The sequence below is a fragment of the Tripterygium wilfordii genome, chromosome 4 (assembly GCF_013401445.1).
Source record: "Tripterygium wilfordii isolate XIE 37 chromosome 4, ASM1340144v1, whole genome shotgun sequence".
In the NCBI taxonomy this organism is placed as follows: Eukaryota; Viridiplantae; Streptophyta; class Magnoliopsida; order Celastrales; family Celastraceae; genus Tripterygium; species Tripterygium wilfordii.
In genome coordinates, this window is record NC_052235.1 from 1,586,325 (window position 1) to 1,602,469 (window position 16,145).

The window sequence follows — 16,145 nt, forward strand, 5'->3', positions numbered from 1 at the left end:
ATTTTCCTTGTGCGATCACAGCAAAAGTACACAAAAAGGAGAAATTTATATCAAATTTTAAACAGAAGAAACAAGAGAAAAAGTGACTTTTCTCAATTAAAAGACAGAAGCCAAAGAGCCTTTATTTCTTTATTTTTGCATGGTCTCCGAGGACTATGATTATAGTTTGTGGCTTTCAAGACGAAAAATATATATCATGTCTATGATGATAATCTATCTATTGCCAGCAAATATTTGGTCAGCCAGAATTTTTATATTTTTGTGTTTAGACTGACCTTTAGTGATGGAATCTTCTAACTGTGTGCATGAGTTCTGAATTCTGATTGAGGCAAGGAATATTGTGCAAGAATCATGATTGCTTAGAGGGACTAAGACAGAATGAAAAAAAAAAACAAACAGTGCCATCATAATTATGACAAAGAAACCTATGTGGGTCACAAGAAAGTTTGGTGTCGATGCATGGTTGGAATTAGCCTACATGAACATTCAATCTGCTTTTGACCTAATAACATGGAAGTGTATTTAGAGATAATGAAAACACAATATAAACTATCTTCGAATGATCAGCTTAATTAGTTTGTGCACATGTCATAATACGTATTTCATTTTGAATATCAAGCTAGATCAAAATATATATGTTGATGTATAAAATTAAATGCGAGTTCTCATAGTACATATAGCTAGAACAGAGAGAGAAAGGTTGTTTCGGCTATTTGAATTTTTAATTTATGATCCTCACAAGGCATTGGTTGTTGTTTTGAGGGAGAATGAGGGTGAGATTAGATATTCTCTTATTTGATGTATAAAAAACTCTTTGACACTTGTTATCAAATATTATTTTAAAAAATGGTTATATGAAAATTGTACTATTAATAATCATGCTCACTCCATACTCATTTAACATTCATCTTCTCCTCATCTTATTATGCTCACCTCACACAATTATGAACCGAATGCCCCGTTAATATCATAAAAGGTGAAGTGTTTAAAAGTGTCGTGGGGGGAGGGAAATTGACCGTTTATGAGTCTTAGATCCAACTGAGAATCAATTGATGATCACCTTTATATGTCCTGAGAGAAAAAAGTACAAACTAGATTATGAGTCTTCTCCATTAATGGTTCAAACTGCATGCACCCTAGCTGGTGACCTATAGCTAAAAAGGAATGATGAGTTGATTCATGATTCATTTTGGATTCTAATCAATGAAATAATTTATCATTGCACTAAAGATGTGCCTTCGATCATGGCTGCTTTTCAACATTTTAGCTCTCATGCATTGAAACTGTTCATAAAAATATGTAGGTGGCCATGTCTTGTAATTAGAACACAGAATGTGATTGCATCATTAGCTAAGTACTTTAAGTAACTAAAACCAATTTAACGTACATGACCTTTCATATTTTAAGCTGTTTGAACATATAATGTGATGCCAAAGCTTGAAGACCTTTTTTTTTTCCCTTTAACTTTCACAGTTTCACTGCTTAAAGGTACTTTTTAATGAACATGCATAGCTTTGTGAATGTTTGCTAGTTATTGGCTTTAAGGAATAATGTCCAATCCGACAGTGGGGACAAACAGTATCAACAAACCATCAGGATATACATATACATATATGTATGCCAGTACTACACAGACTAATTAAGGTGGTCCAATGCACAATGAGTGGTGTTTTGTAGATAGTCTCTGACATTCAGAGGCCATGGTCTTTACTAATTCTATGAGTGGTGTACCGGGGGAAAAAGCGGATGCTTCAGGCGATGTTTTGGACCTTTATTGCTGCAGTGAAAATAGTCCATGGAAAAACAGACCAGTTAAGGTTAGGAGGGCATCCCCATCAAAGAGACTGTGCCAAAGTTCACCCTCACGTACCTTTCTTACTGTTTTCACTTGGGCATTTGTTTGATATATTGACTTATAAACTAATTGAAGAGCACTTGAAACGAAATAAGGATATCTAACTCTAACTGCATGTTTATATATATATACATGCAAGTAATCCCTGACCTTCCTTTGTATATAAAACTAAATTGCTATGTATATATAATTATATATGTTGCTATTCTGAGTTGGTCCCTCATATCTACATTAATTGTTAATTTAAGGGGAGTTTGCCTCCATCCTTCGACCTCCACTGCTTACTCCACTTGCATGCCCTACACACAAAAGAGGGACTCTTATTAGTGCGACTTCCACTTACTAGAATTGCACAAAAATGGCTAGGACGATTCCTTCTGACTCATCCAGCTTCAACAAGTGCATGCTGTGAATATACACGAGAGAGACACAGTGTGTTCTGACACTGATTATGGGTTATATATCCTCTTAATTAATTATGACCAGTCATGAGTTGCAACTTGCAATAGCAAAGATGATCATAGAGATCATGTAATATATATATAATTCAGTAACGGCATTTAACATTATCTACATTACATTAATTTTACACTCAGTAGTATGTCAACATTACATACCATCAAACAAAACATTTGAGCAAAACAATCATTATGAAACCTAATTATACAACAAACATCCATAAAAAGGAAAGAAAAGGTCAATTGAAAAACAAATTTAAAGACCAAAATTAGTAGGGTTTAGACAGCTAATGAACACATGAAGAGAACTTTAAGTGTGGGAGCCAAGAACTGGTCCTCAAAGCAGACTCTAGGGTTTTTAATACTTCATCTGCGGTAGGCCGGGCCGTGGGGTCGGTTGCGGTGCAATGGAGAGCCAGAGTCATGATTTCAACAATCTCATTGTGATCATTGGATGCATGTACCCTAATCACGGGATCAATCCACGTGTCAGGATGGCAATCCGAGTCACAGTACCGGGCCCACTCGACGATGCTCTCGTGCGAACCGTAGTACCCTGTATCTCTGCAACTTCTTCCGGTCAACAATTCAATGAGTATGAGCCCAAATCCATAGATCTCGCTCGCGTCTTTAGTTTCTTCATCATAACAAAAATTATACACAAAATTACCGTATTAGCCCTCCTAACACGTACGTGCATGGTTTATATTACAATAATGAACACAAGCTTTTAAGCAATAATAATTGAAAGGGTAAAATAGTCATGTACCTGGGGAAGCATAGGCTGGGGAAATGAAGCAGTTAGTGCTCAATTCCAGGCGAGGTACGTCCTTGTCATCGACTATAACTTGGTCAGTCGATATGTCACCGGTGAGAATGCTCGAGGAACAATGAGAATGCAAAAACCTTAGAGCTTTTACGATCCCAATAGAAATTTTCTTTCGTCTTTCCCAACTCAGATTCCCAAGAATTTCACTTAATTTCTTCCCTTCTACGTGCTCATACACCAGATATGCACGCTTCTTGGACCGACAAATACCTACTAGTTTCACAATATTATGATGCTGAAGCTTCCCAAATTGAGCAATTTGAGCCCAAGAATTCGGGGGAAGTGAGTTCACGTCGTTGATTAACTTCACCATGATTTGCATGCCGCTTGAAACACACTTGCCTTTATATGAAACCCCAGTTTTGCTTCTAGAGATGACATTTTCTTCTTTCATGGATGACAAGATATCCTCAATTGTTATCGCCTTTGCGCGGAATATTTGCATTTCCCAAATCCCTTCTTCATTTTCCACTCGTTTCATCGACAAACTGTTTTGTTGTTTAATGAAAACAATAGCAAACGCAACAATAGCAAGCAGCATCAATGCACCAATGAAACAAGCAACTATGAACCCCCAAATAGGGTTCTTATTAGTACTCTTCTTGCATGGTCGCAAACCCGTTGTGGTATCACCTCCACAAAGATCGTTACCTTCGATCGCGCTCTTGTGGATGGCAAGAAATGCTCCTGTGGATGGCAAAGTGCCATGAAAGTTATTGTGTGAGATATTCACTTGAACGAGCGATTCCACTCTCCCCAAATTCCTTGGTATTTCACCGGACAAATGATTGTCGGACAAATCAAGCTCGCTCAGAACTGGCATTTGAGCCAAGCTAGCAGGAATGGAGCCGCCAAGCTGGTTATGGCTCAGGTCAACACTAACAAGCTTCTTACATGAAGACATTTCTTCTGGTATTTCACCGGATAACTTGTTCTCACTTAGATCTAGTTGCACTAACGATGATAAGCTCCTGAATTGGCTTGGAATTGTACCCGAAAACCGGTTCCTGGACAAGTCCAAGGTCTCTAGCTTGTCACCAGCAAACGAGCTAGGCAAGTCACCAACAAACTGGTTTTTGGCCAAATTCAGCATTTGAAGAGAAGGCATATTCCATTCTCTGTCATCAATTCTACCAGAAAGATTGTTGCCTGAGATATCCAAGAAATACACAAGTGGAAGCTGAGTGAGGCCTTGTGGTAATCCACCAGAGAGTTTATTATCCTGCAGTCGTACTCGTTGCAAGCTTTTGCAATCACTCAAGCTTTTTGGGATTTCACCTTCAAGTGAGTTTGAAAAAAGGATGAGCTTGAAAAGGTGGCCGGAACCACACAGGCTTTCGGGGATTTTTCCTGCGAGAGAGTTGGTGGAGAGGTCTAAAACAGAAAGATTGTTATGTTTTCCAAGCTCTGCTGGAATCTCGCCGGATAATTTGTTCGACCAAAGTTGAAGGACTCGTAGATTAGGCAAGGATGTTAAAGCAGTTGGGATTTTACCAATGAAGTTGTTGGAGAAAAGATGGAGAATCTCAAGATTCTCTAACTGAATTATGAGCTCTGGAATCTCCCCTGAAAGAAAGTTGTCACTAAGATCAAGTGATATGAGTCTCTTGAGACTAAAAACAGATTTGGGAATGGAACCAGTAAGCTTGTTTTGGTAGAGGAAGAGGTACTGTAGGTCACTCAGGTTCCCAATTGAAGATGGGATTTGTCCTGCGAAATTGTTGTAGACAAGATCAAGATGATTTAGAGAAGTTAAGAATCCAATCTCTGTTGGGATTTTACCAGAAAGATTGTTGTAGCCAAAGTAAATCCATTTCAAGCTCTTCATTTGGCCTAATTGTGGTGGAATTGGACCAACTAAATGGTTTGAAGCCAAAGTCAAGTATTCCAAGCTTTTCAAATTTGTTATAGAGATTGGAATTTCACCCACCAAAACATTCCCACCGAGATCAAGATATCTGAGACTTGAGAATGATCCGATTGTGTCCGGAATTCTGCCAGAAAGCATGTTGTTGGAAAGATCAAGAGTTTCGAGCTTCGAAATCGACCTCCCACTTGGGATTTGACCAGTGAAATTGTTGTTACTAAGATTAAGATATTGAAACGAAGAGTTGAAGAACATATCATGTGGGATTTCACCGGAAAATCGATTGTTCGAAAGATCGATTCTTGAGATAAACGGCAAGTGAAAGGTTGAAGAGGAGGAGAGTTTGCCAGAGATGTTTTTGCTTGAAAGCTCAATTGCATGAACATGAGACATGCTGTCACAAGTGATGCCATGCCAGTCACATAGATTGTTGTTGGAGTTCCAGTTGGAGAGGTGATTAAGAGGGTCATTGATGGAAGCTTTGAAGGAAGAGAGAGTCCCAAGTTCCTCACCATGCAAGAACCCAATCATAGTGAAGAATAACAAGAACATGATGAATGTGAGCAGACTTGAACTTTCTTGAATTCCTTTCATGGCTAGCTTTCTATCTCAAGTTACTTGATAATTCTAGTGGATCAACCCTTGGATCCAGAGCTGCAAAAGAAGCCATTGAAAAGGCAGACTTTAGCATTAATTTCTAAATGGAATCTTCTTGTAATAAAGTGTTTTCACTAAAATAAACCTCAAAAACTACAAATTCTATCCCAGTAAACATTGAGAAAGACAACCAAATAGTATCAAATGAATCATAACATGTAAAGTAAAACATAACATTTGGACACAAAAATACCTATAGGAGATTAAGTGAAACGTCAAGTAACGTACCTAAATCTCATGATTAATTTCAAGTACAGTGGGTTTAGCACATCATGAAGAATTTTAACAGAAGAAAATTTGATTGGGAGAGAAGAAAGGAGAGTTTGGTTTATACTTTAAACTATTGAATGGGGGATAGAGTTGAGAGATTTGATTGTATAAATAGAAGGGTTTGAAGAGTATGTAAAAGGGCATGGAGTTTGGTGATAATTACGAAAACTGCACCTTGACTTCCTTTGAATAATGAGTGAAGACACGGACGGTTGAAAGGGAAAACAGGGACAGATGTTGGAAAAAGCATCTGATTTTGTCGGATACTACACAAATGCTTTTTCTATTTTTTTGACTGAACGAGTGAAGAAGATTTGTGTAACCGTTGAAAAGCAGAGAAGAAAGAGGAGTTTTATGGGCCAAGTGGTCATACATGCCTTTTGATATTTGTACTTAGTTTTAACTGGAATGTGACTGACACATGGTTTCTTTCCTGCTTGTGAATTGGTTCCTTTTGAAGAAGATTATGATGATATGTAAAACATATATGATTTGAGGATTTGAACCACAGTTAGTACATCAATACGAACACTATTATTACAGTGTTTACCTTGATGTTTTTCTAAAAGCAGAGCAGACCAGAGCAGTATTTTTGGTGAAAGAATGCAACACTACAGCACTTGGTTACTGTTATCTCGATTGACATAACCTAATCGAGTGTCATATAAATAAAGGTATAGTCTCTCACAAAATCAACGCATTTTCTAAACCTAATAACCAATAACAGCACAAGAACAAACTTGCAGGGCCTTTGATCTAAAGCAGAGAGTAATAATTTCTACAGTTTTCTAACCGTTCAAATTCAAGCACTTGAATGAGAGTTAACTGCTAGTGGTCGAGTTTCAATTCAAAAGACTAGTCTAATTTGTGAATCAAAAAAGATAAAGATCCCAACAACTGAGATCCCAGTTGCTGAGATCATAGCACTTCTGTATGTGAATTGTCCACCCATTAGTCTTGGCCTCTTCATCATCTATCATGAGGCCAATGCTGGTATTGGGATAATCATTAAAGTATCTAGCGGATTGTTCTCATTGGTAGTATATAATCGCTTTGTCAGAATAAATTATGATTTATGACAGATATATATAATCGGATCAGATTGTTCTTCGATCTCCCATCACTTTTGTCTACTGAATTGATTGATATATAGTCATCATCATCATGATTCATGACCAGAACTGGGCTTTGAATCCTAAAATTAGGGCAGAAGGGAGGGTTACATGGAATGGGAAGCGATATGATGAAAAACTTCTCTGCATGTAAAAACTAATAAAAGGTCCAATTTTCCTCAACCCCATTCGTTTGGACTTTTATATAATTATCTTGGATTCTCTCCTTCCCAGTAGAGAGAGAGAGAGATAAAGAAGGAAAGAGTGGCAAACACAGAGAAATTTTTAGGGACATGTATCCAATTGAGCAGAAAGAAAGGTTTTTTTGACTGAGCAGAGAAAACAGAGGAATAAAAGAAAAGGTGGAGTCTCTTTACATTAGTAATGCTCGTGCACACCAACACACCCTTCAAGTGTGGGACCCACCAATCTCTTTCTCGAAGGAATATACAGTCGTCTAGTCTTTATCACTCCCCGGCATGCTTTCCTCATCTCCATTTTCTAGGGTTTTACACTCCCACACCCACACTCACGCCACCCACTTTTCTTTTTCTTTTTCTTTTTTTTTTTTATAAAAAAAAAAACCCACTTTCAATTTTATATATATATATGCAGCACTAACAGTCAAAAGAATGTGTTTTTGCTGGACATAGCATGTACCGATTGTGACTGTTCGGGTTTTCCACTAGTGCTACTACAAATGGAAGAGACCTAATAAAAAACCTCAGTTTCTACCATATTCTCTTTTAAGGTTGTAATATATATATACTATATGCATAGACATGAATACAAGACTGTCATAGTGTCATCCACGAGTGATGCCACTCATGTTTTATGCTCATAGCTGATTATATAGGCTTTTTCAGCGCACACACATACATATTATCTTTACAAGATATATGATGGAATCCCAATTCAGACATTCCCATTGCAGATAATTAATATGGAAAAGTTAAAATATGGAGTCCCATATATATATATGGTGTAAAGAACGTTATTGTCCAGAACTAGGTTTAGTGCTTCATTTGTACTTACACCAATTAATTATATTATGGCACTTTGTGTTGTACACCTTTTGTCTTTCTAATTAATCATGATATTTAATTTGGTTTTATATATAGATGTTGCTTTCATTGTCCATCCAATTAATTGACACAAAGTATGACTTAGGAATGACGTGAAGCCGACCCATTTCCCTTGAATAAGGGGTCTTCAATTCTTTCTTTATCTCTTTGATAAACTTGTAGGGTTTTAGTGTTGTAGTTAGTGGTCCATATAGCTATCACTTAGTGACTTAGCCAAAACTTTATTCATACTTTGATTAGATTATAACTATTAGTATCACCACTTTATTTAGCATATGTTATTCTCTTTCTCTCTTTTTTGTCTTCAAAGAATAAATTGTTAAACGAATCACGATCTATAGTTGTGGAGGGCAAGGACCCACTAAGATTGTAACATGCACATATGAAATATGTATTAGCTTAGGTAAGTGAGCAAAATTGATTGGCAATAATTTAATGTCACTTCATGGTACAAATTGGAGAATTTATTCAATGAAGCAATAGCATGGTGTAAATTTTTGAACAATTGTATAGATAATTGAGAATGAAAAATAGCTAGTTTGCAATTTAAATTTTAAAAATACACAAATCGATTGCAAATTTATACCCTCTCATTGATTATAGTGCACCACATCAATGTGGTGTGCTAGCACCACTTAATGATCACTCGTACAAATTGTGGTCAATCTTTCTTCACCATGCGCACGAATATACACACATCATTCTCATTGGATGATTGAGTTGGTTACAGGAATAAAAGTACATTCAGGATTCGCATTTGCATGAACAAGTTTGCGAAACAACATATATATAAACTGAGCCAATCCCATTATATTAACATAACAAGGTCCCGTAAGCCCAGCCCACCAGACCGAACATACTCTGTTAAAACAAAAATTAAGTCAGCCCATTAAGCCCAGCCAGCCAACTCGACCACATGGATCATAATAAGGGCCCGTTTGGAGGCATATTGCTGGCTATGGCGATGGACGTTGACTCGGATTGGTATCGATGATCTGGAGAGAGATAAGGATGCTCGCCACCGATTGCGCATTGGGATATCAATTTTGAAAGAAATGAGAATCGCAAATGATGGAATTGGAATTGAACATAATTACGATGACAATTAACCAAAAGATTCCGCAAGATAAGGATCGACAAATTACAAACGCACCACCACAGCACCATTACACCAATTGCTCAAAAGTTTTTACAATTGAGTCCTCCATTTTTTGGATAATCAATTGTAGCCCCACTTCATACCTCTTCACCAAATCATCTAATTCCAGTCCTTCCACGGGATTGACGGTGAACAACCACTCGATCACACACCCAACTTCGTCCTCTTCGACAATCTTGACCGTTGAAACGTACGAGTTGAATCCGATATTGCTTTCAACTATCTCATAACTTAAGCTACGTTCTACATCGTCAACGGTTATCAATCTCTCCTTTGACCAGCTAGATGATCGATCGTTGGATGGGATAGAGAAGCCGCCACAGTATCGGATGCAACCAGGCTCACCGTTAGTACCGTGGACGCCATAGCAGGTAGCGAGTTTAGGAAAATATTTGTGGAGATTGAAGAAGTCCTTGAAGAGAGACCATATTTGATCACCTGTCGCTTTCGTTGACTTCGAGGAGACCTTGCCTTCCCACTTCTTCTGTGAACTTCGCTCCATTTGATTCGAGGGGTATACGGCCATACGGGTCCAAGAGAAGAGACTGGCTGAAACGTTTTGGAGTAGTAGCGTGGCGGCTGTTGGGTCGTTGATGCTAAGGGCCTGTTTTGTAGTTCGGGCTTAAAGCTATGAGGGCTTGGTTGGGCCTCAATTGGATTCTTGCCAGTTGCCACAACCAGAGTTTGGGCCTTGCGGGTCCTATCATTTATCAAGCCCTTTTCATCATGAATTTAAAAGGCCTTTAGTTCTCTCTGAGGAAAATGAATGCATAATTTGATTTATTGGGCCACCAAGCCCAACCTCCGTGGGCCCTTCATTCATGGTCTCTCAGACTCAGTCCAATAATGGCTGGAGATTCAAATCCATTTGCTCAAGACTCTGTAGACAGCTTCACTTGACCACATAAAATAAAACCGATAAAAGTTAAATCTTCATAAAACAAGAAAAACAGCAAACAAAACTACAAGAAATAATGCCCTGTAGCACGGGCAACAAATTGGGCAGCAAGGCCCTTTTGAATTGCAAATCCTATGCAGCGAAAAACAAAGCCAGCTGATGAAGAGTAGCGTAGCATCATGTTTGCCTCGAAGACTCGTTGAACTCTAAACAAGAGAGCCACTAAATCAGGTGTTAAGTACCCAAAAGTGTCAAAAGCAAAGGGGATGAAAGAATGCTGATTGGCTGAGCATGCAGGAGCATGTTTGGCAATCTTATGAGCAGAAGCATCCAAGGCAGCTTGCTCAGCCTTGAAGTCCCTTCTAAGCCCTGCCATAGGCGAGACCCCAGTGACATCTAAGCAAGCATGTCTCCCCTCCGACCAATCATATAACAACACATCTGCAGGGCGCAAAGCATGCAAGCCATCAGCCCTCTCTCCCAAAAAAGCAACTGGTGCTTCCTTCATCGCCCTAATACCCGCTCGAGTGACCAAGTTAAAAAGAGCATCCCTAACCACATCATGACGGAACTTGAATCCCGGACGCACACGACAATGAACCGCATGGTCCCCAAACTCATCCAAAACAGAAGTAAGACATAAGGGGCATTTACTATCTCTCACAAATAAAGGAATCAACAATCTATATTTTAAGATTGCCCGATACTCAACTAGAGCCATAGATAAACCAAGGCCCTCAATAGGAACTGCCAATAAAAAATCTTGAGCATGCTCAGATTGCAAGGACAAAATAACTGATTTTTGACGCGAAGACAAATTACCTTGTATCAAACATTTGGCCGTATGCTCATAGTATGCATCCCCCAAGAGAGACAGGGATGGAGCGGTGGCAGAGGAGATACTAGAGAGACGACTAAAGTCAAAGCAAGGTAGAGAATCCCTGACGAGGGACAGAGCATCATCAAATGGAGAACCAGCCGGCACGGTATTGTTTGGCCCAATAATGTGGTCCTGAAGCACCCTTGTGCGAAGGGAAGAAGCAACAAAGGCAAAATGCTTGATGTCCGCCGCACAATAAATTCCAAGGCCACCAAGGTGAAGGGGAAGAGTTGATAACCGCCATTGTAAGGTGCCAAAACCTTGCCCCCCACCAACTACAATGCGTTCTAAAGCTTGCTGAAGCCCTTGATCAAAACGTAGCACTTCAGTCTCAACAAATTACGGAGGACATGTATGGAGAGCAAATACCATTTTCGACATACCAACACAAGCTCGAAGAAGAAGTAACTCCATTTGAGGGTCCTTCAGTTGGTCTAATAGATCCATGGCCACTAGAGCTTTAGACACACGCATATGCAACATCTGGACACAAAATACGGCATCCGAAGAGACAGGCCCCCCCAAAACCTTCACACCACACATTGGCCGAGCTATACCACGAGAGAATAAATTGGCTTCCGGGGATCGACGTGGGTCCTCACTAGGCCAAAAAACCTCCGTCTTGTTGATGTTTAGAAGTAGGCCATATTCTGGACCAACTTCTTGGATGAATCGAATAGCCTTATCGACCTTAAATGTGTCATCAATAATGGTCCCATCATCCAAATAAAAAGCCATAAATGCAAGACCACACTCTTCCTTTATACGATGAAGTAAAGGATGAAGCACCAAAGAGAATAGTAAAGGCCCAAAAGGGTCTCCTTGTTGGATCCCAGTTGAGGAAACAATGCAATTACGTCCAAGGTACAACTTAGCAGCCTTCCTGATGTGGGGTTTAGTACCCGCTAAAAGTATAGCGATTATAAACCCAAATTATACTCGCAAGTGCACGAATCAATTGTAGTATAGAAGTGGCAAATACGAGTGTCGTACCCACAGGGACTGAATATTAAATATCTGCAATTCAAACTCTTGTAATTATCAATGGAAACAAAATAAATAAGGATTAACACAAATAAACAAACACTAGGGATCCGATTTCATCAACTCTGTTGTATTTAAATTATTTAGCCGACAATTATCATTTCATTCATGCATGTCAAAGATCAAGTCCCCTAATTTATGTAATAGTCATGGGCATCTGACTTACCACATCTATTCTCAATTGCAACCATCCATGGGCATTTGGATTGGCTAGGACAATCAAGAATGCATTAGGATTTATGGTAACTTATGTAGCGATCACAAAGATCCTAGCATATGGCATTTATGTCTAGGTAACTCCGGTATTAATTGCAAGAAGCTTGTCTCAAATTGGACATGGGCATTTGTCTCAATTTGCATCATGGTAATCGAACCTAGATGGTAGCTAAGCATCAAGATTTAATTATCAATAAAGAATAGCTAATTAACACTTGACATAGCATAAATAAACTAATAATCAAACCAAATTTATTTAGATACAATAGAGTGGATCCATCATCACCCTAGTAAGAGGATTAGTTCCTCATACTAGGTTTACAAAACCAACAATTAATCTCACAAAATTCTAGAAAGAATATGTGAGCAAATTGCTGTAAAAGAGAAAATAAAACTCAAGAACTCACTCCTTGATTTCTTTCTCCTCTTCCTCCTTGATTTCTTCTCTGGTTTTGTGATGTTTTTTTTTTGTATCCGTGATCCCTCTTCCTCCTTTATAGTAGTGAAAATATACTGGTGAGATTGAAAATACTGAGGATAGTCTTCACATGATTTCCTTTAGCGCTGTGTTTTGAAGACTTTCGGATAAAAGTTGTGCCGCCTACATGAAAATCAATACCGATGTTAGACAATTATACATATATATATATAAAACACTATTCACTTTTTGACTTAAACGTAATATGTATATATATTCTATATAAATACACACACATATATATATATATATTACTATTACGTTGGACTTGGGCATATATATATATACACACATATATATCTATATATATAACTATTAATATAAACATATATCTATATAACACTACTTATATATAGATTTTTGTACGTTTATCACTTCCCATAACAAAATTCAACCCAACAAGCTAAAGCCGGACACCTTAACCTGACCTCCCTAAACATAACCCCCCGATCAACCAAGTTGAAAGCATTGCTAAAATCCACTAGGCTCATTGTCAACTTGGTATTATCTTTTTCTGCCTGAACTATACGGTTGACAGCATGTATAACTGCTTCAGCACCCTCTGGAATTCCTACCCCAAACTGGTGGTCTCGCAAATAATGCACCATATCTTTGATAACACCCTTTACTGTAAGCTTAGACACTAGACGATGCCAAATAGTGCCAACCGCTATAGGCCGAATCCCCCCATCAGATTTTAGAAGAGGCGTGAGGGGAGCACTTGCCACATACGGCCCCAACTCAGTGGGACATCGACCGGCTAGCCACAAATTCACAACTAAAGCTATAGAATGTAAAAGATCATCCTTAATAGCTGCGGCGGCACCTCTCATAGCATCAATCAAATGTTGAGCTCTCAAACCATCTCTTCCACACGCAGTCCCTTTTGGGAAAGATTTAATAGCCTCCTCAATAGCCCCCATGGAGGCCTCAAAAGGAGCAGCCGAATTCCCAAAAGTGCTAGGAGTTGGGCACTCACATTGAGGATGTTTCTCTACCAATCCTTGCCAAGTTGCTGCAGAAGAGGAGGCAACTCCACAAGAAGAAAGCATACGGATAGCAACTGCATACTGCCCATCTTTAACTTTACACTTAGCTCTCTGAACATTAATATCAGTGCTGGTGGACAGCGGGGACAAAGGTTCATGCTCGAGAACCCGAGCTAAGAGTTGTTGAATACCCACAGTGCCAGAATTCCAGACTTCCAGAGCTCTTAAAATCATTAACTGCTGCAAAGAATTTCGCTTCCTAGCGGAATGTTCCTGACTTGATACTGGGCTAAACCTATATAACACTGTCACTGGCAGTAACAAAAGCTTAACCCAATTTTCAACATTAGAAGGAGAGGAAATAATCAGATTCAAAGCACCCCGCAATGCATCCGCAAAAGGCAGCCGGCATAACAACGGAATACTCTTAACTGTAGGAATACCAATTCTAAAAACCACATCAAGCAACTCAGGAGACAAAGCAAGAAACTTTAGAGGAGGATCCGACAGCTCAACACGACGTCGAGATGCACTCTCTACCTGCTGGATCGGAGGCTGTGTTAAGGCAGATGGAACAGGCAAATTAGCAATTCGAGAGGGCAAATCCACATCAGGAATGTAAGTACTGGTACCATCTAGATGAAGGTAAAATTTCTTTGACAAAGGCAAATTCTCCATACAAGTTCCACAAAACCACCAACCGGCAGCACGAAGGACAACATTAAGCCTATCAAAAACATCAACATAACCCAAAGCTTGTCGTACCTCAATGGATTTGGCATTACAAGAAAGGTGCACAGATCTAGGGATGGCAACGGGTCGGGTACCCTTCCAATTAGTGAATACCAAAACCGTTTCCATTTAAGGTACCCAATACCAAAATCGTTCCAAAACCGTTTAAAAACCCATTTAAATTTCCAAAACCGGAACCGTTCCATAACCATTTACCATCGGGTACCCGTTTACCATTTAACTTTTAAATTTTTTTAATTTTTCTATCAATGTATAATTCAATTTCTTAAAAAATAATATGACTTATCATGTTATATTTTGAATATATAATTTGTAATTCGATTATATTATTTTATTTAATATGTTTGTTCATGTTAAAATTTAACATCCTAATAATATATCTTTATATATATAGATGGTATATAATATTATTACTATAATTCACTTATTTTATTAAACGGTTCGGGTACCCTAAACCCGGCATCAAAAACCAAACCCGACCTTTTCCAAACCCTATAGGATCGGTTTTCGGGTTTTAAATGGACCGGGTATCCTATGGATAGTGCTCGGATCGGTTTTTTTTGCCATCCCTACACAGATCTGAGATGCCCACATAGACTATCTGGCTTCAAACCTCTCCCACGACAAGAATGGAGTGAGCTAAATGGACACTCAACCAAAGAAGATGGGGATGAGCGGCTAGATTCTGCAATATCTCCTCCCATCGAAGGCGGACGATGCCACCACACCAAACTGTTAGATCCTTGCCCAAGAGCCGATGAAAACTCCTCACCCATCAGAGGGTTAACCCAATTTAGGACCAAACGAATATGCTATTTTAGGTCATAAAGACAGATAAAAGCCTTAAGAAAAATAGGGATTTAAACCAGCAATCTTGGTGACAATCGGTAGTGGCCAATCGGCTGTTGGCAATCGCCCCTATTAACAGTAGATTTTATCAATTTCCTCCCCCCACGTGCACTGCCGCCCTAAATGTCGCTATTACTCAGAAACGCAATTTGATCTCGTTTGTTTCCTTCCATCTCCTTCAACCAAATCCCTGCCTCATCTAATAGAAGTTTCTAGTGCTCAGCGGAAGCAACAAATCACATCACTGTTTATATTCAATCTAAATCAGACAACCCCGATTCATTCAATGTAAAACTCAAATTGGCTTGAAATCCACCATATGACCCCCTAAACCTCAAGGTGTCATGAAACTTTCACTTCGTAAGAGCATCCACAATGGATGCTATATTTGAGATTGTTAGCAATATTTTTTGGATGAGTATAATGCAACACCATCACAATGAGTATAATGGAGTATATTTTAAGTATTTGAAATGTTACTTTTTTGATAAGTTAAGCACTATATACACACAATAGATGAAAAATGATACTTGAAAACTTAACAAAATTTGTCCATGCTACATTTTGGAGTGTATATAAATTGATGAATAGTGAAGAGAGATGATGAAAAGGAAGAGAGAGAAAATAAAGAAAATTAGTATGGAGTGTTGATGAATAGTGTATATTATGGGATCCACTCATCCAATTAAATTGTGCCACCCAGGAGAGAGAAAAAGAGAGAATGATTTTGGAGTGTTGGATATTTT

General features: G+C 38.7%; 3 protein-coding genes across 4 annotated transcripts; all 3 read right to left on the bottom strand.

Annotated features, from left to right (window-relative positions):
* Window positions 1-2,406: 2,406 nt before the first annotated feature.
* On the bottom strand, window positions 2,407-6,014 carry LOC119996390 (probably inactive leucine-rich repeat receptor-like protein kinase At2g25790). Of its 2 annotated transcripts, none has more exons than XM_038842999.1 (3): window positions 5,895-6,014; window positions 3,083-5,663; window positions 2,407-2,941 (listed from the first exon to the last, which is right to left on the bottom strand). In XM_038842999.1, exons 2-3 carry the CDS (start codon window positions 5,601-5,603, stop codon window positions 2,601-2,603), a joined length of 2,862 nt encoding a protein of 953 aa, XP_038698927.1. In that variant the 5' UTR covers window positions 5,604-5,663; window positions 5,895-6,014; the 3' UTR covers window positions 2,407-2,600. The 2 variants fall into 2 exon arrangements, with proteins under 2 accessions (XP_038698927.1, XP_038698926.1); XM_038842998.1 differs by having other exon boundaries at window positions 2,407-2,950.
* A 2,797-nt stretch (window positions 6,015-8,811) lies between these two features.
* On the bottom strand, window positions 8,812-9,873 carry LOC119997703 (lachrymatory-factor synthase). The gene has a single exon (XM_038844875.1). The coding sequence runs from the start codon at window positions 9,816-9,818 to the stop codon at window positions 9,300-9,302; it is 519 nt and encodes a 172-aa protein (XP_038700803.1). The 5' UTR covers window positions 9,819-9,873; the 3' UTR covers window positions 8,812-9,299.
* Window positions 9,874-11,402: 1,529 nt separating this feature from the next.
* LOC119996235 lies at window positions 11,403-14,482 on the bottom strand. The gene is made up of 2 exons (XM_038842796.1): window positions 13,187-14,482; window positions 11,403-11,953 (listed from the first exon to the last, which is right to left on the bottom strand). The coding sequence occupies exons 1-2, from the start codon at window positions 14,473-14,475 to the stop codon at window positions 11,410-11,412; spliced, it is 1,833 nt and encodes a 610-aa protein (XP_038698724.1). The 5' UTR covers window positions 14,476-14,482; the 3' UTR covers window positions 11,403-11,409.
* Between the last annotated feature and the right edge of the window lie 1,663 nt (window positions 14,483-16,145).